Source organism: Pantherophis guttatus, chromosome 1 (assembly GCF_059756535.1).
Source record: "Pantherophis guttatus breed Tessera chromosome 1, ASM5975653v1, whole genome shotgun sequence".
In the NCBI taxonomy this organism is placed as follows: Eukaryota; Metazoa; Chordata; class Lepidosauria; order Squamata; family Colubridae; genus Pantherophis; species Pantherophis guttatus.
The window spans coordinates 155,724,773-155,746,782 of NC_142063.1; the positions used below are offsets into that span (position 1 = coordinate 155,724,773).

The 22,010-nt window shown below is 44.1% G+C and overlaps 3 protein-coding genes across 4 annotated transcripts; all 3 read left to right on the top strand.

Moving 5' to 3' along the window:
- Positions 1 to 315: 315 nt before the first annotated feature.
- Positions 316 to 5,987, top strand: HOXD11 (homeobox D11). 2 transcript variants are annotated; one of them, XR_015731161.1, is made up of 3 exons: positions 316 to 1,197; positions 2,135 to 3,042; positions 5,268 to 5,987. XR_015731161.1 is itself a non-coding variant. In XM_034428111.3 (2 exons), exons 1-2 carry the CDS (start codon positions 576 to 578, stop codon positions 2,368 to 2,370), a joined length of 858 nt encoding a protein of 285 aa, XP_034284002.2. In that variant the 5' UTR covers positions 316 to 575; the 3' UTR covers positions 2,371 to 5,987. The 2 variants fall into 2 exon arrangements, 1 of the variants encoding a protein (XP_034284002.2); XM_034428111.3 differs by having other exon boundaries at positions 2,135 to 5,987.
- Positions 5,988 to 10,444: 4,457 nt separating this feature from the next.
- HOXD10 (homeobox D10) lies at positions 10,445 to 14,375 on the top strand. The gene is made up of 2 exons (XM_034428086.2): positions 10,445 to 11,518; positions 13,301 to 14,375. Exons 1-2 carry the CDS (start codon positions 10,702 to 10,704, stop codon positions 13,576 to 13,578), a joined length of 1,095 nt encoding a protein of 364 aa, XP_034283977.2. The 5' UTR covers positions 10,445 to 10,701; the 3' UTR covers positions 13,579 to 14,375.
- Positions 14,376 to 16,910: 2,535 nt separating this feature from the next.
- Positions 16,911 to 21,270, top strand: HOXD9 (homeobox D9). The gene is made up of 2 exons (XM_034428074.3): positions 16,911 to 18,947; positions 19,407 to 21,270. Exons 1-2 carry the CDS (start codon positions 18,125 to 18,127, stop codon positions 19,637 to 19,639), a joined length of 1,056 nt encoding a protein of 351 aa, XP_034283965.2. The 5' UTR covers positions 16,911 to 18,124; the 3' UTR covers positions 19,640 to 21,270.
- Positions 21,271 to 22,010: the final 740 nt, after the last annotated feature.

Here is a 22,010-nt window from a genome sequence, read left to right on the forward strand (position 1 = left end):
GACGTCCCGGTTGAGCGTTGCTTGGCATCTGTGGGTATTGCTGGCAAGCCCAGGTGACCCCAGGCCCCATCTATATAGGTCGCCTTCGCTTCTGCTTCGGAAGGAGAGGGGGAGGAAGGGCTGAGCGGGGGGGGGGGAGGGACGGAAAGAGCTCGAGGGCTAGAAATGGTCCCGTTAGGGCGAGCCGGCACAAGGTTTGCCTCCGCAGAGGCCGGGGACTTGGGGTGTAGAGACCTCTTGTAGCGAAGTTTCAGCCAAGGCAGGAAGAAGGCAGCTGGCCCGGTTGGGGGGGGGGCGTGGGGGGGGGTGGAGGGAGAGGCTGATGTAGATATAAGGACGTTTCTCCATCGCCTTCGTCACGTGACATAATTACCCCTCGAATCAATCAAGATGAATTGCGCGTCAGCCCGCGGCGGGATTGCTTCCCTTTTCTCCCCGGCGGCTCGTGCCCAAAGCCTGGCGGGCACATAGATGGGGCTTCGGAAGATTGGGAGAGCTCAGCAGCTCCGCGGTTCCTGCTTCCGCCTGCTTCCACTCTTCCCAAGGCCAGCGGCGGAGGAGGTGAAGAAGCAGCCATGAGTAACTTGGACAACTGCGGCAGCCACGGGGCCCCCGGCGTCTACCTCCCCTCGGCCTATTACATCTCCCCCTCCGATTTTTCCGGCAAGACCCCGTTTCTGTCCCAGCCGCCGCCTTCCTGTCAAATGGCTTTGTCTTATGCCTCCGCCTTGCCCGGCCAGGTGCAACCGGTGGGCGAAGTGCCCGCCGCCTTCCGTGATTACCCTGGAGGAGGTGGAAGCAGCAAGTGGGCTTACCGGAGCGCTTACAGCCCGGGTTACTACGAGGAGGTCTTCCCCAGCCGGGACTTCCTGCAACCGCCCCCCGCCAGTAGGAGCGACGCCTTCCTCAAAAGTGACCAGCTTTGCGGCACCCACCCCGCACCTTTCTATGGTGCCGTAGGCAGGAATGGCGTTCTCCCGCAGGGCTTCGACCAGTTTTACGAGGCGGCCCGCGGCTGCGCCCCTTCCCCGACCGAGGCAGAAAAGGAGAGCAACGAGGACCTCAAGCCGCCGCCACAGTCGAGGGACGCTGGCGACCCAAGCTCCCACCTTCCCAGGCCGAAGAAGGAAGCGGGGAACGAAGACAAGGCGGATTCCTCCTCGGGGGAGGCCCGCACTCCGAAAAGCCAGAGTTCAGGTAAGATGGCCCTCGGCTTCCTCCTTGAGAGGGAATCCCAGATCGAGAACGGTGGAGAGAGACAGAGAGACAGAAAGAGAGAGCAAGAAAGAGAGAGAGAAAGAGAGAGAGAGAGAAAGAGAGAGAGAGACAGAAAGAGAGAGAGAGAGAGAGAGAGAGCAAGAAAGAGAGAGAGAGAGAAAGAGAGAGAGACAGAAAGAGAGAGAGACAGAAAGAGAGAGAGAGAGAGAGAAAGAAAGAGAGAGAGAGAATGAGAGAGAGAGAGAGAGAGAGAGAGGGAGAGAGAGAGGCAGACGACAATCCATCAGTTCGTCAAGTCTCAACTTTTCCAGGTGCCATTTTATAAGCACTTTAACTAGCACTCTTTACATCTTCTATGGTCATAAAATCTGTTTGGGCTTCGATTCTTTTTTCTTTTCTTTTTTTGGAGGAGAACTTGGAAAAAGATTGGAAGGAAAGAGCTATGCGAAGACATTTCTGGTCTCTTAAAAGCACTCAACCCAACAAAAGAAGTCAGTCGCTATTCAGAGGGGAGTGAGGGGGGGGTTGTCCGATAGGGTGAAAGGATGCTTCTGAAGAGAGGAAAGAGTTAAGAAACGGCGTTCGTTTTAACCCCATCCAAATCGCTTTCCATTCAGAAAAACACGAGCCCAAAAGTCACCTGGGACCAATTCCCATTGAGTTCAGTGGGACTTAAGCCTTAGAAAGCAACATAATAAGGATGGGAACCTAGAAACACTTTTCTTCCTCCCTTGCTTTTCCTTCTTTCCTTTCCAAGCCACTATCTGGAGGGAGGCCAGCAGTTATGGCGAGGGAGAGAAAGGAGTCAGTTTTCCAGGGAATAATAGTCGGTCTAGCTGTCCATGAAGATTTTGGAATGAGGCCACTGCTGTCACTGCCATTCCTCCTCTTTCCTTCTTTTTCTGACCATTTTCAGCACTGGCCCAGAGATCACGGAAAAAGAGATGTCCTTACACCAAGTACCAGATTAGAGTCCTGGAACGGGAATTTTTCTTCAACGTCTACATCAACAAAGAGAAAAGACTCCAGTTGTCCAGAATGTTGAATCTCACAGATCGACAAGTCAAAATTTGGTTCCAAAATCGAAGGATGAAAGAAAAGAAACTCAACCGAGACCGTCTGCAATATTTCACGGGCAACCCCTTATTTTGAGAGGAGAAGCGGGGAGAGGTGGGGGAGAGAAAGGAAGGACAGATCTCCCTTTATTAACCAACCAGACACATGAGCACAAAAACCCTAGAGGTTAATATGACTCCACCCGAAGGACAGAAGAAGCTTTTGTGTTATTTTTATTTTTATTTTTGGTTTATGCTATTTCTTTGTCTCCTGGTGATCTCATGGGATTGATAGAGCAAAACCCTCCTAAAAGCAACTGGGGTAAACCCAACACTCCATCCCAATGCTGTAGTGTTGTCTTTCTTCTTTAACAAAAGGGGAGGGGAAAAAACCCAAATCACCCCCAATGTTCATTTATTTTTATTTTCTCACTGGCTTTTCATGGCGGCAACCAGAGACCTTGTGTGAATCTGACAGTTTTAAAATCAGGGCTTTAAGCATCCTCGGTTATTCTTTCCTCTTTCTCCTTTGGGCTTTGAGACAGGAATCCATTTCTCCGCCTGCACCGTATATCATGGGTAAAGGAGATAATGTGCATTGGATCCATAACCTCATGCTGGTTAGAGAGGATTGGGAACTCTGTTGTCATATCAAGGCATGGGGACGCTGCCTTGTTCTTTTGTGCCTCCGCGATTTGCTAGTAAAGCTGAAACTGTATTTTCCACTTCCATTATCTGCTAAATTATCCATTTCTGGGGAAGCACCACTGTATCCTTTCTGAGCCCACATGAAACTGAATCCTAGGACATATAGTCCCATGATCAAATATTTTAAGAGGAAAAAATCCAGAAAGGGGAATGTTTTCGACACTAAGGGCTGAATAGCCGAACATGTGCAAAATCCATTCCACTGTTATCACTAAACATTGCAAGGATTTTATCCTAGGAGCCTAAATGGGCTCATAAAAATACCCCGATTAGACATCAGTTGTAAAGCCATAAGATGAAATTTCATCCTGTTGTAAGGTTTGGAGATGCTCAACTGTGGTCTTAGATGCAATCCACTCTTAGAAACTTCCAGCTCCAAACCTTGAACTTATTCATGGAGGAGGTGGGGGTGAGGAGAGGAACTACATTAAAGAAAGCAATTTTTAAAGGCATTCTTCCATATTATTGATGTGCAGAGACAAACTAATGGAAGGATTGAGGGAATCTCTGCTTTCCTACTAAATGGCTAACCCTTATTTATTTATTTATTTTCTCCAGAAGGAATTTGGTAGAGGTTCTTCTCTCCACTTTGTTGTTGTGGCCTGTTTGAGCTGTTTACAAAACCTTGAACTGTCTAGACAACACCATAAAAACCCAGGGTCTGTAACAGCTTAATTAGCCTATATTGAACACCTTGTGTTGGGTGGGAAAAAGAAAGAGATTTCCACAAGTGTAATAAAAGAGGCAAGTGAGAAAACAATTTGACTTTTTTTAAAAGAAAGAAACAGAAAAGGGGGGGAGGAAGGAACAGTTTGCATTCTCTTTGTGTTCATTAAAGGCCAGATTGGGAGGAATAAAATACCAGGAAATGCACAAAGTATGCCTTGAACTAAGAGAATGTAAGAAGACTGGGAGAATAATTTAATTTTTTTTAATTTAAACCCGACAAATTAAGTATATGCCTTTGAACTTCCAAGATGTCAAGGTCATCACCTTTAACCTTTCTGAATAATTAGAAGCCTCAAAGCTTTGCCTCTTATATTCAACTACCACCCACTCTTCCCACCCATTCCTCACTTCCTGTTTTCCCCTTTCCTTTTTCTGTCTCACACTGGCATATCCTCATAGGTGCATAACAAAGAAGGACTACATACTAATTCAGATCAATGGATCCATCAATTTAACCTTAGAGCACTTCTCTGTATTTATCTAGAATGAAACGGGCAGAATCACCAGTGTGTGTATTATAAAAATCCTTTTTAGTTGCCCTTTAAATAACAAATTTCTTTTTAAAATATTGTTATAAGGGTTTTTTCTATGTAAAGTATTAGTTGCAAAAGCATTATTGCTCTTTATCTAGGTAAATCATGCCTTACGAAACATTGTTTAAAAGAAAGAACAAGCAAATTGACTCAATCCCTCTAAAATAAATGAGAAAGAATTCTTGGATTCCTATGGAACATTGATTACTTCAAAAATTGATACTTTGAAATGCAGATGCTAGTCTATGTTTCACAGGAAATGCAAGTAATCTGAATTGTTGCCTTAAGATATTTGAGAGAAAATTATCTTTACAGGATGAAAAATATATAGCAGCCCTATTCAATGTCTAACCATTTTTACAAAGAGGAGTTTAATTTGCATTCCCTTATGAATAAATACTGTAAGCATTTAAAGGAATAATCCTAAATATATTGTACATATTTATATTTATCCTTATATTCTTCTTTAACAAAGAACGGGAACAAAATGATCAAAAGAAAAAAAAAAGAACAAAATACAGGGACTGAAAACAGAATACTCCATATGCTATGCACGTAAATTCCACGTGAGGGCGCACTCATATTCCAGAATATATATTTGTCCTGATACTCTGGTATTTCCCCTCAATAATAATGTCATTAATAAAACGTAGAAGTGAGAAAACAAAGCAGAATCAAGAAACATTACAGAGGTAACTCACAAATATAATACAAACAAACTATATTCAATTAAAATTGATTTTTCTGTCATTAACAATATGACACACAGAATACAAATTCAAAACTATATTTAGATGTGTGTAAGTGTGTATGAATACAGTTTGTGGTAGGGGGGTAATACGGTATGAGTCCAAAAGTGTCTTTTAATGAGATGGTAAATTGAACAATTTGGAAAATATGTAATCCTAATTAATGGATAAATGGTTGGCTGACATTTGTGAGTGTTTCCTCCCGGGTTAAAAAAAATGGAGAGAGAGAATTATTTACCAGAAAAAAGTTAAACTTTTCTTAAATGAATTACTAGAGATCTAAATTTCATTCATAGCAGGATGAAGAATCACAACAGTTTTTCAAAAGGTATCTAAGAGGTAATTTGTTTTTTCCTCAAGGGAAAGAGAAATCTGTCTCTGAGTTTTGTTCAGTCCTAAATTTCTCCAAAGATGCACTTTTAAAAAATAATACAGCAAAGGATGAGCTCGTCATTTTCCCAACTTTCTTCCTCTAATCCTAACAAATGAGGGAGAGTCAAAAAAAAAAAGAAAGAAAGAAAGAAAAAGGAAACAAGAAACCAGATAAAGTCATATTTGAGAAATAGATGCAGAATTCTTTGTTTACCAGATAGATTTTTATTTATTTTTTTTCATTTAAAAGGAAATCCATGGTTATTCTGGTTACCTAAAACAATGAATTTTTAAAAATACGAAATAATTTCTTAAAAATACTCATGAAAAATTGAAAGTCTTGGAACTGATTAATTATCTGCTTGAATCAAAAATAAAGAAAACAGCATAATATTCTGAGAACAGACAATGTCAAAACTGCCTGGCTGCCTTTTCCTTATTCTTCAATTGAAGCATGTGCTGTAAACCATCACTGTGAAGATGACAACAGATTTGTCCCCTGAATCCTTTCTTCTACTGTTTCTACTATGCTTTTAAAATGTAATGTTGATTGAAGGATTTTTGTGTTATATAAGTTTCTGTCTGTCTGTCCTCTGCCTATTAAATTGGATAAAGATTCGTAATATTTGCTTTGTCCTTTTGGGGACTTTAAAAACATGAACGATGCTGAGGCTGGCTAGCTTTGCTAGAATATTATTTCATGAATTCTCTTCCTGATTTCTAAACTCGGCCAGTGAAAATCTTGTTAACTATTTAGTTGTCTGTCTATATTAGCTTTTAAATTATGATGACTATCCCCCCCCACCCCAAACTACACTGGCTTGAGATTTTAAACATAAGACTTACCGGGGCCACTCGAATAGCTTTATGTCCTTTTTTTTCCAGGGCTTCTGATGAAAAGAAAGACTATATATAAACAGCTATAAGCCAATCCGTCTTGCCAGACCCCTTCCCGCTGCCCCCACTCCAGTGGAAAAAAAGCTTATAGCATTTGATATAGAACTCCGAGCTTTCCAATCCGTTGTGAAACAAAGGCAAAATATAAATTTATCTAAGGAGGGGGGATGCTATGCACCTCCTGAGTATAAAAATTATCATTTGTGTAACAAAAATCATGAAGGCTTGGGGGAGCTGTCCAAATATGATCCGGACTTTTGTCTGTGAATTTTGGGTTTGCACAATACTGTAATAATATCTCTCCCCCTCACTGCATAGAAATATTTTGGCTGTTGCATATGGTGGAATAGACAGGGAAGATGAAACAATTTAATTTTCATATTATTAAGAGTGGGGCACTTTAGTGTTGTTTGGCAGTATGTTAATGTGTCTTAATTAAAAGGAAATCTTCTTATGCAGCCCGCTCCACACCAGGGAGAAACGAAAGCAAATAGTTCTGTTTATAAATTCCTCCTGCAGGAAAAAAATGAAATGAAAAGAAGTTTGTCTTTATTACAGGTTTAGCCCGATTCTGTCTGATTCTGATAAATCCCAGTCTTTTCGTGATATTTAATGATCAAAAGTTCCATTTTGCATTTTTACAGTTTAATGTTTCTCAATTGATAGGAAAATTTTTAATAATTAGGGCAAATAAAGGAGAGAATAAAGAAGAGGGGGGAAATCCCGGCAAGAATTCGGGCTGGATGGGAGTGAGAGTGGGGAAACCCTATAACCCAGGTATATAACACATAGCATAAATTTGAAGGATTAAAATGTTAAGCAACGACATCCCCCACCCACCCCCCGTTTTTACATTCGATTATTTATTCAGACAGAAAAGTGTAGTGTCAACACTTATTTTATTGCAAATAATCATGGACATATAAATGGAGCTTCTAAGGCTTTCACTCTTTTGGAGGAAAAAATATGGAACAGTCAACAGGAAACCCTTTGCTGGTAATGCAGATTGTATATCTCATTTATGGCACAATATTGATTTATTTATTCGTGTTAATTACTCCAATTCCGGCTTAATATGATTTAAAACTTGAGTGACATTAAGCACACAAAGTCTAAAGAACCAGCTTCTTAAGAAAGATGTTTATTCACCCTCTGGAAGATGTTGCACAAATGTTACATTTGGATTTATATACCCATTTCTTCTGTTCAAATCACTTTGCCTGCTCAGCTGAAAGCAGGTTTTTTTTTTTTTTAAAGGAGCCTTTGGCCATGGCCAGGTTTCCTTAGGAGCAGGAGGGCACCCCTCCCCCCAATTCATCTTTATTTGGACCCAAATAATTGGAGGTTAGACTTTGGGGCGGTAATATCCGACACCCCAAATAATTTTTAAAAATGCAAAAGCAAAAGCAAGTCAACCTTAAAGCCTCTCGGGATATATAGGAGAGCGAGTCCTGGCTTGTTGTTTTAACGTGGCAACTGGGCTACAAACGCCAATAAAATAGAATAGATAAAATAAAACAAAAATAAATAAACCGCGGGTAAACAATGCCCTCGGTGGTCTACTGCCAGGGCCCTTCTTCAAACGACTGCGGAGTTACGGAATGGGAATAAAATCCCTGATTAGATTTCACGGCAAAATCTGAAAAAGGGCAGGCAAAGGGAAAAGGAGGTATTGGGTTGCTTTAAACTCCGCGGGCCGCCTGGCTTCTTGTTTTCCGAGGAGACGGGAGAGGGGGAGGAAAAATGGCTGGGAAGCCCATAAAACCCTCAGCCCCCCCAAAGAGAGAGCGTCGTGACCTCCACTTTTGTCTGCTTCCCAGCCGGGCCAAACGTTTAGCAATGGCTCTGATAATGATCTCAAAATTGAAGGTGAGCGAGCGGAATTCTGCTCGCCGCCACCCTAGGCGGCCGCTTAAGACTCCGGTGAGTGAGGGGCCTTCTTGTCTGAATTCTCCACCCCGCACGCCCCACGCGGGACACGGCCAAGAGTCGCCCGAGAATGGGAAAGAGTTTGGCAAACCCTGGACGATGTTGGGTGGGAATATAGTTAGGAAGGTGAGAAAGACTTGGGCTCTCGGATCGCAATGGAGCCTGCAGACAAAAGCTGTAAAAGGCGCCGCCGCTTTTAACCTGGCATTGATGTTGTATTTGAACAGCTGCGATCAGCTTCTTAAAGGTCTGTCTCATTGTCACAGGGAGATTGTTAGTTGTTGTTTTTTTTAAGATGGGGGAGGTGTGCAGAAAAAGGCCAAGGAAGGATTTTTAAAAGAAAGAGAGAGAGAAAGAGAGAGAAAGAGAGGAAGAAAACCGTCCCCGACAATCCCAAGGATAGAAAATGATTTTGAAGATAGTAGACTGGTTGAAGGAGCAATTTGTCAAGAATAGATGGTCAAGGAGGCTAGGAATCAACCATTAAAAGATTTGAGGTTTGGTTTGACTGAAGTTTTCCTTGAAAAGAAAGGAGGGGAAAGGGAGGGGACCAATTCAATTAACAAAGAGGAGCTGATGGCCGCAAATATGTCCATGAAGCAACACAATATTTATTCTTTAAAAAATGGAGGATGAATGTGGTATGCTGGACTGTGCATGTCAGATACATTTTGGAAAGGAAAGGAGAGGGCTGGAGAAGGGAGAAAAGCATATTCTAAAATTTTAATTAAAACCCAGTCAGTTCACCCCCATGCATTCTTTAACCTTATTTCATAGGAGAGAGAAGACAAAACTTTTATCCTAAGCTATATTGGGAAAAAAGTATATTTAAAGACATAACCTCTAAGTTGTCAAACAGGCAGAGGTAATGTTCTGTTTTTACCGTTGGTCAGTTTGTACATCCTTGCCATTTTTGAAATGTATGAAGTTAGGCCAAGAAAACTATAGGTTTTGTTTGCTTTTGTTTTAGGTGAGTTCATTGGTGTTTAAGCAGTTCAGTATTATATAACATTACTGTAAAATACCTTTTAACATAATAGCTTTTTTTGTTCTGTTGTACTGGGCAATGCGATATTGTTCATATGTATATTAAAAGAAAAGTTTGTGATTCTCCCCTTTCCTTTAACCTAATAAAAGGAGGGGGGGAGAACAAAAACAAAAAACAAAACAGAATAAGCCCTTATCGTAATAGGCCAGCTTTTATATCTGACAATTTGTATTAAAACAAAAGTTGACCTCGGTTAAGAGAGAAAAAAAAAAGGAAAAATCAATGGTATAATTTTCAATAATTCATAACGTGAACACTATTATGCTAAATCTTAACTATTAATCTTCTCCTTCACAAAGTCTAGATTGATTTGTTAATAAAGTATCTTTCCTGCGTGTGGCTACAGAGGGAATAACTCTTGAAAAAGCTTCAGAAGCAAGAAAATTACCAACTGGCTTGGAGCATGTAGATGAGGATTGTATTGATCGCCCTGATTCCTCTTAATCTGTATTAATCAATTCTGTTACCTTTTGGATCTTGTCAGAAGCCAATGCTTTTAAAAAAACCCATAAAAGGAAAACGTTTTCCCACCCCTGCATTCTTCCCAAACAATGACATTTCTAGGGAACAAACATCCCGCAGATATTCTCTGTTGCCAACTCACCCTCCATGCCTTTCTTTTGTCAGGGAGATCTTACTGGTTGGGGAGTCTCCCCCCCACCCCCACCCAAAAGAGAGAAATTTTGAAGAGAAAGACAAAAGTGTGTATGGTCTAAGGTCAGTTCTTCTGAAGGCCTAGTAGAGGCCAGTTTATGGAAGTGGACCACAATGCTGTTGGAGACAGAAACAGACCAGGGTGGTGATGATGATGACCAATGCTCTACATTTTGCATTCTTTCACTGCATGTATTCGGTGCCATCTTCTCCCCTACCCTCCTTTTGCCCTCTGTGCAGCTTACTCAGTCTTAGAACTGAAGTAGGTGTTCTACATTTTTTTTTTTGGAACAAAAACAACAGAAACTGCTTTAAATTCAGGCTCAACTCAATAGCCTCTGTTGTAATAAAAAGGAACCGGGGGTTTGGAGAGAAGAATTAGAACAGCCTATTGCATTTCCTTCTTTTAAATCAGCAGAATTGCACCGAGGATTGACTTTTGAAAATACACATATCCCAAAAACGGGTATCGGGGGGGGGGGGTTTACAGAGAGATAGAGAGAGAGGGAGGGAGAGAGGAAGAGGAGGAGGAGAAAGATGGCAGGGGGGCTGCGGCGGGCAGGCTGAGCGCCTGCATTTCCTCCTGGGTATCCTAGGTGTCGCTGTTGTCCACCTTTGCGCCGCAGCTCGGCGTGTCTCGGGGAGCACGTGATCGGCGGGGAGGCCGCGGCTCCCGGGCCGTTTTGGAATCTCATTGGCTCGCCTGTCATGTGGTCGTGCGGAGGCATCCACAATTACACCGGGCATGTTTTCGTAGAGATGTCAGCCTACAAAGGACACCCTCGCTCTTCTCCCAATTCCTCCCCAAAATGTCCTTTCCCAACAGCTCTCCTGCCGCCAACACCTTCCTAGTCGACTCCTTGATCAGCGCCTGCAGGAGCGATAGCTTTTACTCCAACGGCGCCGGCATGTACATGCCATCGCCCAGCACAGACATTGGCACGTACGGGATGCAAACCTGTGGACTTCTACCGTCTCTGGCCAAACGAGAAGTCAACCCTCAAACTATGGGCATGAACGTGCATCCCTACATCCCTCCGGTAGACAACTGGAGCGAGCCCAACAGGCCGTGCCGAATAGAGCAACCTGTTACTCAGCAGGTGCCCACTTGTTCCTTTGCGACCAATATTAAGGAAGAAAGCAATTGCTGCATGTATTCGGACAAGCGGGCCAAGCTGGCCTCCCCTTCCGACGTTCCTTCCTACCAGAGGTTAGTCTCTGACTCGTGTCCCATTGAAAACCCCGAGGTCCCCGTCCCAGGGTATTTCAGACTGAGCCAGACCTACGCCGGGGGAAAAGCCCAAGAGTACCATAACAGCCCTGAAGCCAGCTCCGCTCTCATGCTGCAGTTAAACCCGCGCGGCGCCTCCAAACCGCAGGTCGCCTCCCAGGTTCCGATGGACAAGAAAATGAATGAAAATCCCAGCGCCAACGCCAACGCCCCCGGCCACAGTAACGGCAACGGCGGCGGCGGCCATCAGCACCAACATCAGCAGCCGGAGAACTCCGCCAAAGCCTCCTCCCAGGTGGAAAGTCCCGAGTCTAAGTCCGCGCTGCCGGACGAGCGGAGCTGCCTGGCCGAAGCCGCCGTCTCCAGCCCAGAAAGCCAAGAGAAAGAGAGCAAAGGTCGGTATGGTTTGCCAAGTTGGGAACGTCCGTAAATGCCAGGAAAACGCTGCCATCGTTGCTCGGCTGAAAAGACGCTCTTTCCCTCCCGCCCTCCTTCCCTCCCTCCCTCCAGCCGTCCCGTCCTGTCCTCACTCGCCCGCTCGCCCTCTTCCCCTCGGTTGGGTACTCCAGGTGTTTAGACGCCCAGGGAAAGCGGGAGCAGCTGCTAGGGGCTCAACTGCAATCGGTGTCCTACTTCTCTTTCCTGGCTCTGGAAATTGCTTTTTGCCCCCTTCGTTTGGGCTGGGCGTCCAAACAGAATATTCCAAGAATTGTGAAATTCAGCACCCCCAGCCTCCACCCTAGTCCCACTAAGATCCAACCTTTCCTCTGTGGGTTTTCATTCATCTAACTGGGGTACTGGCACTTCAAAATAAGAGTATTCTTCTGCCGGAAGAGGTGGCGGCAGAACTGGATAAAAGTTTGAAAGAGGGAGGCAGTTAGAAACAACCTTAAAAAAAAACAAAACACTAAACTAAACTAGGATGCACAGCCTTTGGATCCAGTTTAAATCTCCAAAGGTTGGTTATAGTTTGGAGGAGAAAATTTTATTAAATACTTAAAATAAATGTGCTTCGTTCATTATTCTTTTAAAAGTAAAGGGTGGTGAGCCACAGGAGATTTCATCTCCGGAGGGGTGGAAGGAGAATAAGCCCCCGCCCACAAATAATTTTGCAGCCGCTGGTCAGAATTTGACCTTATTGTGTACATTTAAAATAAAGAACAACAACGGGCATTACACACAAATCAAAGATAAATTCTGCATCTAAGGTGAGGATGGAGTGGGGAGAATACTTAAAATGAAAGGGAAAAAAATCTTTGCTCAGTTTGGTATTCATTGTTCAAACTTTGGGGTTAATTGAGAGCTTAAAACATCCCTGTTTTAATATTCAATGGCAAGAGAGTTATAGGTGAGGCCCTTTCGAAATGAGTGAGATCAGAGGGTTTTTAACTCAGGCTTTCCATCCAATCTTTTGGTTAAAATCAGTGTTTTACAAGACATGGGCTGATTGTAAAAGTCACACCCATTAAGTAGTATTGTTGACAAGGTGGCAGGATTGAAACAGTCCCCGTGAAACAGTTGTAGTTGAACCAAAATGTGTCTGTTCCCAAACAGAGTGCCTAGATATTCTCGTGCCATCACTCTGTTGAACACCTAATTCTCACAATACTGTCTATGTCTATTTACCCATGTTGTATGGCATTATTATTATTATTATTATTGTTGTTGTTGTTATTATTATTATTATTATTATCACCATTATTGTCTTTTACTACCCTCTCTTATTGCTATGATGATTATGATGATGGTTACTTTGTTGCTTTGCATGTACACTGAGAGTTTCAGCACTGGAGACAAATTCCTTGTGTGTCTAATCCTACTTGCCCAAATTAAATATTCTATATATTCTAGTATATATTCTATATGCCACAAAGAATATAACTGAACATTCCCTATCATGGGAAATTGTGTGTTGCTGGCATTTAAAAAAAAAAGTTAATGTAGAAAAAAATGGTTTTTTTTAAAGAAAAAAAATCACACTTCTTCCTGAATTAATGTAGGCACCTAGCTGGCAATGTTTCATACCCACAAGGAAAGAGGCATCCTTTCCATCAGACACAATGGAAATGGGTTCATGGCCAAGGCTATAGTATAAGAGACTGAGGTCCTTTCTTTTCTGTTTTGTTTTGTCTTGTCTTCCTCCCCCTCCCACTTCCTTCTCCCTTCGATTTCACTAGAGGAAGCCAAGTCTGATACTCCAACCAGCAATTGGTTAACGGCAAAGAGTGGCAGAAAGAAGAGGTGCCCTTACACTAAACACCAAACACTGGAATTAGAGAAAGAATTCTTGTTCAATATGTACCTCACCCGAGAGCGCCGCCTAGAGATCAGTAAGAGCGTAAACCTCACTGACAGGCAGGTCAAGATCTGGTTCCAAAACCGCAGAATGAAACTCAAGAAGATGAGTAGGGAGAACCGAATCCGAGAACTGACTGCTAATCTGACCTTCTCTTAAACTGCACAACCTGGTCTGGCCACGATGCTGTTGCCATTGGTTGGCCCATGATTACGAAAGACTGGCCCAGGTGGGTGGGTGGGTGGGTGGGTGGGTAGGTGGGTGGGTGGGTGGGTGGGTAGCGGCGGAGGGTACATGCCTTCGTGTTCCATTTTTTAAATTTCTGATATAATGTGTCCTTTTGTTATTATTTTTAGTGATGCAAATGTCCATGTATGTTCCTATGATATGTCTTTCTCTCTGACTCTCTGTCTCTCTCTGTGTGTGTCTCTCTCTCTGTTTTTCTCTCTATCTCTCTTTCTCTCTCTGTCTCTCTTGGGTTCACATGTATAGTTTATTTGTTTTTCTTCATCGTAATGCAGGGTAAACTCTGATTGATCCTTATAACTTGGTCTTAACTTATTAGCGCTGTTGACTTATTCCGACAATGTACTTTTTTTTATGTTTTTAACTAAACAAGGGGTATTTATGTGGGGGTTACTACATGGGCCATTACATTTGGAATATATACAACAGTTTAACAATAATTGAATAAAATGAATTAATAAATGTGCTCCCTGGATTTGGCAAACGAAAGAAAGGACAAGCAAGCACATTTGACATGTAAATCTCCATCTCCATCCTTCCGTGTGTTAGGCTTGTGCTTTACGCCAAGGTCTCTTTCATCTACAGCTATGGACGTATCTTTTTCTCTCTCCTTGTGGTGCATACGTGGAATTGTGGTCTTTACAAGCAATATGTCTCCTTTTTGTGCATGTCTTATTTGCATGTATAATGCAATAAATTCTGTAAAGTTATTGAGTTCTATTCGTCTTTCCAGAAAAACTGAGCAGCAAAGAGTTGGCTGAATCCCTTGCTGCAGGCCTGGGAAAAGACAAGCCTATAGGAAAGGGAAGCTGCTGGCCACTGACTGGTTCCCATTTTCTTCTTCCTTTTCCTCTTTCTCCTTCTTTTCTGAGGACTATTAAGTGTAAGATCAAATGCAATGGCTAAGCGCTGGTTGCAATCCTTTCAGGATTGACGAAATCTTTGACTTAAGGCCAACACAAGAGTCCTTTTTACAATTACATGGTTAGTGGATTTAAAAACAAGCAAAGCAGAAACCGCAAACCAAAGTAAAGCAATCTTTGGAGCAGGATAAACAGGATGTTTTGTAAATACTGGCCATGGGCAATCTAGCAGGCAAGAGAAACTTAAGTGAAACCTCCTACACATCATGCTTTATTTTCTTTTTGTGTGTGTTTAACTAGGCAGAGGAAACTATGAAGAGTATTATTCGGTCACCTTCTGAAAATCAGAGAAATAATTTTGTCTGTCTATCTTACCTAGCCCTTTTCTCTCCACTTTCAAAAGTTGCAATGGGTGCGCTGGATTTGTGGGGGCATGGATCAGTGCAAATCTGTTCCAATTTCCCTGCAATCTACGCAGGGAAGTTTTGATTGTTCTTGTACCAAATGTCAAGATAATGGAGCCTGGGACTTTTTGCATCCCACATTCCTGCAAAATAAATATTACTAGCAGTCACTTTATCTTCTGAAAAAAAGAGGCTGGAAGAGAGGGAGGAAGGGAGGAAAGAAGAAGGAGGAAAAGGAGGCAGAGAGAGAGGGGGGGAGAGAGAGAGCTTGGGGCAAAGAAACATTGAAGCAAAAACGACGTTTAGTGGGAGTTTGCAAATGAAGGTGACTCTCAAATGAAGTCCAAATGGTACCATGGAAGAGAACATTTGTAACTCAGGATTGGACCGTGGGGTCCTTGGTAGTCTCTGGGCTTGGTTGTTTTTTTTGCAGACGTTTCATTACCAAGTAATGTTTGTCTGCAAGAAAACAACCAAGCTGAGAAAGTACCAAGGACTCCATGGAAATTCAAATGCTTGGATCCGTGTTCAGCTTCAAAGAGTAGGCACCCCATTGACCCCCCTTGCGTTCTAAACCCAGACTTTCCGAAAATACTGCATTGATTCCCTAGTGATACCTGAGTACGTTGGAAAAGGAAGCCCAGAGCATTCGTTGGGTTCGCTGCTTTTAGTCGGGCGAAGGAAGTTTTTTGACAAACTGGGGAAGGGCTCCGTCCAGAAGAAACTGTTTTGAGTGTTACTAACTTCCAGGGATGTATTGAGAAAACTTTTCCCATTAGTTTACCCACTAGTTTTTATTTCTTTATCTGCTGATGTACCTCGCCTGTTTCTAAACTAAATGCGTTTTGATCTGGTGGATCGAGCACGTTTTCCCTTATACTTGAGTGGTTGAAATGTCAGTAAGTTTGGTATCCGGACACTTTACTGTACATAACGTAAATTTGGATTTGTTAACATCCTTTGAGGGGTGAAGAGGGAACATATATTTTCAAGAAACACCCACACGCTGCCATTCTTCGGCAGCGTCTCCGAGCCCACTTTATTTTGAACATAAATTCTGCGCCAGCCGAGGCCAATGGATTCCACAGTGTTATACCAATTAGGATAGGTACGTTTCTCAGTCTTACGCGTGGCTGGCTGAGTTGTGCGTGCTTGTGCATCGACACATAGGCACGCAGGCACGGGCATCCACCTATAAACGTGTGCGTTCGCCGTAATAAACAGTAAGGCTTTCACGTTGTTGGAAATTAAAAGGAATAGAGCTGCAAACTCGCAACACGCCGCCTTCCAGCAAATCTCCGAAAGGAGGGGTAGAAAACAGGAAAACGCCCCACCTCGTCTTTCTCCGCCTTTCGGGAGGCCAACGTGTCGGACAGAGGCGTCCGGCTTGTTTAATAGACGCAAGACCTTGGATTCGCACGGATCTTGCCCCTCATTCAAAGCAAAGCCAGGTTTAGCCTCTCTGAAAAAGAAAAAAGGGGCGCGCTTGCAAAAAAGGAAGGAAGGAAGGAAGGAAGGAAGGAAGGAAGGAAGGAAGGAAGGAAGGAAGAAAGAAAGAAAGAAAGAAAGAAAGAAAGAAAGAAAGAAAGAAAGAAAGAAAGAAAGAAAGAAAGAAAGAAAGAAAGAAAAGGGGGGGAGGCAGTTGAATTACTAGAAGCCCGGCGAGACCATTGTTCCTCTAGTGCTAAAACCTACAGCCGGAAACTTGGCCTCCACTAGTCCATAATACAGGCTGTAAAACGCGGCTGAAGCTCCTCCATTTAATTGGGTCGAAGGGGGGGGGGGAGAGAATGGAGGTGGCCGGAGGCTCCCGGCTAGTTTAAAAAAACAAAAAAAAAAAAGAGAGCATTTCTTCCTGGAAGTTGGCAGGGGCGCCCCCACCCCTCCCTCTTTCCGACTGCTGTCTTCCAGCGGGCTGGGCGTAGCAAAGCCGAGGCCGCTCCATTCATTCACTAGCGCACTCATTCATTCATTTTTTTTTTTTTAAATTCTCTTCCCGAACTCCTGGAAGTTATACTACCGCTTCTTTGAAGTCCTTTGCGGTTCAGACGTCTGGGAAGCGCCGGCATTCAGCTTGATGTTAGCCCTGAACGCAGAAGTGGGGGGGAAAGGAGGGGTGGTGGTGGAGAAAAAGGGATGGAAAAGGGGAAAGAGAAAGACAGAGACTGAAAGAGAGAGAGAGAGACAGTGGGAAAAGCAGAGGCTCCGTGCCATCAGTCCGTTTTATTAGACGACGAGCACATTAATCTGTAATCAAATGCATCTCATAAAAAGATTTATTGAAAAGCATAAAATCATGGCGGGGAATGAGAGAGAGAGAGAGAGAGAGAGGTCTCGACTTCCACCTGTTTCCAAACAAGACCAGGGGGCAACCCTCCTTTCTTCCCACCCACCCCCGACCCCTTTTCTCCCACTTATTCAGGGGTTCCCATTTCACTCGGGCTCTCCCGGTTTGTCAAAGAGATTCCCTGGCAAAGCGAGCCCCGCACTGCGCAGTTGCACGAGGTGCCTCGCCTCTCGCTTCTCTGTGGGGCGAACCGGGATCGCGACGGGCGATCCTTCCTTTCTCCCTCCTCCTCCTCTTCCTCCTGGCGATCTTTCAGGGGTTCCTGGCAGCGGGAGAGGGGCGAGTTTAGCCGGGCCAGCGCTCCCCGCTCGTCGGATAAACGACTGGCAGCCCAAGAAAGGCGAAGAAATAGTCCGCCAATTTGCGCCACAGCTCTCTCTCTCTCTCTCTCTCTCTGCGGGAGGGCCACGCCCTCCCGGACTCTGGGCTGAGGCAGGGCTAGCCGTGGAAGGATTCGGCTCTTCTTCTCGCTCTCTGGCCCCCCCCAACCCCCCGCGGCGCACAATATCAGGGTCTTCGTGTCTCCAAGGCAGTTGGGAGGGCTGCGCTCCCCCTATGGCCGATGTGAGAGAGAGAGAGAGCGCGTGAGGGGCGCGCGTGCTTTTACGGAACGCTGCCAGCCGCCCTTGCCGAACGCCAACCTAGCGGATTGATTTACTTCGAGTTATTGGTAAATATGATCACGTGGGCGGAGGGACCAATAGTTGACGCTGGGAAAGGCTGCAAAATTCCAAGCAGGATTCTTTTCCCCGGACCGGGAGAAAATCCCCAGTTAACAGTGTTAACCACTTTTTTTTTTTTTTTTTTTGGATCTCTCTCTCTCTCTCTTCTCCCCCACCCACCCCATGCCGTGCCACGGAGGGAATCTCCCCAAAATGTCGTCGGGCGGCGGCGGCGGCACCCTCCGCAACTACTACGTGGACTCGCTCATAGGCCCCGACACCGAGGAAGGGTACTACGGAGGAAGAGCAGGCGGCGGCCCCGGCCGGTTCCTACCAGGGGGTCACCCTCTGGCCGCCCCCCGGCTGCCTCCCAGTGTGGCAGCCGAGGGATCGGAGTTCGCCCCTTGCAGCTTTACCCCCAAGCCGTCCGTCTTCTCCTCCTGGCCGGCCCGTCCTCCTCCTGCCGCTCAGCCCTCCCCTCCGCTGCAGGGCATCTACCCTCCGTACGTGGCCCCGCCGCACCTTGGAGGGTCGGGCGAGGGGGCCAGGTACGTCCCTTCCTGGCTCGATCCCTACGCCTCCTTCCGCGGCAGCCACCACGCCGCCCTCTCGGTCTCCGACCCAGGCACCGTCGCAGCCCCCGGACGCCTCTACGGCATCGGCAAGCCGGAGCCCGCCGCCTCCGCGTCGCTTGACCCCCGAGCTTTCGCTTCTGCTGCCTCCGTCCCGTCCTGCGCCTCCGGTTCTCCGGCCCCACGGACTGAGAGGTTCACCCCCGGCGGGGGCCGTTCTCGCGGACTCGACTACACGTGCGACTCCTCTCTGGCCGAGGCCGGCGGAAAGGCAGCGGAGGCGGCGGTGACTGCCGGGCTGGGTGGACCCGCTTTCGCCTCCACGGCCAGCAACGCCAGCCTCAGCCCGGCCAAGCCAGCCTCTGGAGGCAGCCGTAACCCCAGCCCGCTCAGCGACCTGAAGGAGGAAAAAGAGGAGCAGCAGCTTGGCCCAAGTAAGTCTTAAAAACAAGAAAATAAAAGAAGGAAGGAAAGGAAGGAAGGAAGGAAGGAAAAGAGAAAGAAAAGAAACCACACACGCACAGACACACAGAGGAGCTGATTTATTGCCCCAACCTGTAAGGCTCCAGTGTGCGAAAGGGATAGTTTTACAAACCTATAAAAACGTCTAGACTCCTATCCCAGCAAAGCAGCCACAGGCACCCATAAAAAGGGAACCCCATAACCGCCTTCTATCATCAAGAAGTCCTCACTCATCCAGCCCCACAGACTGGGCCTTTCAGGCTTTTATGATAATCTCTCTCCTCCGTTGTGAAAAGCGCAGGGATCCTTCTGAAATTAATTTAACGACCTTCCTCTCATTTCTCCCCCTTCCCCTTCGGCTGCCCTCCTCCCCTCACCAAATCCCCCTCTCCCTTATTTTCTTCCCCTCTCCTGTTACCCCTCCTTTTCAGATAACCCGGCTGCAAACTGGATTCATGCTCGCTCCACCAGGAAAAAGCGCTGCCCTTACACCAAATTCCAGACTCTGGAACTGGAAAAGGAATTCCTCTTTAATATGTACCTCACCCGAGAACGGCGCTATGAAGTGGCTAGGATTTTAAATCTCACAGAGAGACAGGTTAAAATCTGGTTTCAGAACCGGAGAATGAAAATGAAAAAAATGAATAAAGGGAAAAGGGAATAAAGGAGAGTAACACTTTGAGGCATGTATTTGTGAAAATATTGTAGCGTGGATATTATTATTTTTTTGATGATGATGATGATGCACACAAACACACATGTATACACAGCAATTAATTGTTCTTAAATGTTATTTTCTCAGGTGTGTTGATTCAAACTTTAGATCAGAGGGATTTTTTTTTAAAATGAAAGATATCGGGCGAATGATACTTTAGAATGAAAAGGGGTGAACGGGAAAGCCTACTCAGGGCAGAAAAGACTTCCGCGAAAAGGTGGGGTTTTTTTCCTTTCACCTTCCACTTGGTTTTGAGATATAATGTGTGCATATTGTTTAGGGGCAGTTTATTGTGTGATGTGCTTTGCACAAGTGACTTAGAACACCCTCCTTTCCAGTGTCTTGCCCAGAGTTACAGCAAAGTTAAGGAGTTTCAGAATAGAGCTGAATGGTCAAGCAAGCTTTTTTAACACTAGCACTAGCACACAAAGCCTGCACTTCCTCAAAGACAGCTTGACTGTTTCCCCAATCTCTCTGGGTTCTGTATACTTTGTTTTCCAAGACTCATGTCAGAGAGGGGGACTAGGATGGGGATTCTTATGTGTAGCTAACCTACAGTTAGACTCACCGTCTAGGACTGGTGGAAACTTAATAATTCAAGTCTTAATCAAGAACCTAAGAATTATTCAGGTAGTCTCTAAGAATGTAGGCAATTCCAAACAGGGTAGGGTTCCGCCCCCCCCCTAAAATGAAGGGGGATTATTATTATTATTATGGTTAATTAAATAGCCAGATGTTTTTTTAAAGAAGGTGAAATCACAGCTGCCAGTTATGAGATTGGCCTTCATTCTCATTGAGTTCTTCCCAAAAACCTAAGATGTCATAATTGTAATCGTAATCAGCATAGTATATGTGTGGATCCAAGCAGTGGCCTTTTGAAATTGGCAGATGGAAATTTTGTCACTGAGAAGTTTTCTAAATGCCATCCAAGATGTTTTGGTATGGCATCGAGGGTGCCATTATTATTATTATTATTATTATTATTATTATTATTATTATTATTATTATTATTATTATTATTATATTTAAACACAGCTTCCTTTCTTCAGTGCAGTGTATTAAGAGTGGTACTTGAAGCTTTATTAATATTCCTAGTGCTAAAACACTTTGGCTCACAGTCTGTACTTTTGTTTTATTTGCGATCCTATTTAAGAATGAATTATTATTATCCATTCACAACAATGTGAAGCACATCTGCCAATTCTTTAACTAGTGTTGGCCTTTATACCTATCGAGATCTGCCATAAATTGTAATAATACATTGGCGTAGTATATATGTGGCTTAAAGCAGCATGGTCTTCTAGAGTTGACAGAAGAAAAAGTTGTCAATGCGCAGATTTTCTAAGTACAGCCAAGATTTTTGGGTTTGGCACCCAGCATGCTGAAAATCACTAGGACAACCACAGCCAGTTTATGCCATAATCTTTCAATTTTGATTTTCAGATCTTGATACCTCGTGATAAAGAATTCTGCAATCCATTATGCTCTAATATTAATTTGCTTATTGTTCCCTGTTTTTTGTTTGCTTGCTTGTATATGTCTCAGGTTCTGGAATAAAATTTTGGCTCATGAAAATAAAATCTTCAGCTTTTGAAGGGGAAAGCAAGTGGGAACACAGATTATCTAGGTGTGACATAGCTTGCCTCTCTATATCCCCAAAATTCCCTGCAACACTGCAGGTAGGTTGCAGGCGCGGGGGGGGCTGCAACCCCCGTGCCATTTCTACCAGATCATCCGTAGTCTAAATACAGTGACTGGCAGCATAGAAAGACCAACTCCATTCTTCAAAAGTCTTTTCAGTGACTGAAGGATTTTCTTCCAATCCCAACAGATTACCAACCTAGGAAACAACAGTATTTTTATTGCTGGCATCCTACAAACATATTGCTTGTTCAGAAAATAATAATAAAAAAATAATACAAATAATAAAAAAACAGTACAAAGTTTTCTGGACCTATTTCTTTTTATGGGATGGGAAAATGGTGAGATTAACAAATTTCTATTTGAGATTTTTTTTAAAAGCAGAAATTAGTTATAATTATGGTATTCTATACCTCCAAATGGTATCTTCTGGAACTTTTTTCTTAAAAAAATAAATAGATTTATGCCAGAAAAAAGTGATAAATTCCGCTTTTACCTGGCCAGTTGTGCCAATAATACTCAATGTCTATTTAATCCTGGCCTTATATCAATCAAATATTTACCCAAGTGACTTCTTGTGACTATGTTTACATGCCTGTGTTTTTTTAAAAAAAAACTTGCTAAAATCCACTAACAAGACTGAAGTCCTATTGACTTCAAGAAATGAGATTTAAAAACC

Excerpts from the sequence above, each read along its gene's own strand:
- HOXD11 (XM_034428111.3), top strand. The coding sequence starts at position 576 with ATGAGTAACTTGGACAACTGCGGCAGCCACGGGGCCCCCGGCGTCTAC. Across the intron at positions 1,198-2,134 it reads TCCGAAAAGCCAGAGTTCAG|CACTGGCCCAGAGATCACGG; the intron begins GTAAGATGGCCC and ends GACCATTTTCAG.
- HOXD10 (XM_034428086.2), top strand. The coding sequence starts at position 10,702 with ATGTCCTTTCCCAACAGCTCTCCTGCCGCCAACACCTTCCTAGTCGAC. Across the intron at positions 11,519-13,300 it reads CCAAGAGAAAGAGAGCAAAG|AGGAAGCCAAGTCTGATACT; the intron begins GTCGGTATGGTT and ends CGATTTCACTAG.
- HOXD9 (XM_034428074.3), top strand. The coding sequence starts at position 18,125 with ATGCCGTGCCACGGAGGGAATCTCCCCAAAATGTCGTCGGGCGGCGGC. Across the intron at positions 18,948-19,406 it reads GGAGCAGCAGCTTGGCCCAA|ATAACCCGGCTGCAAACTGG; the intron begins GTAAGTCTTAAA and ends CCTCCTTTTCAG.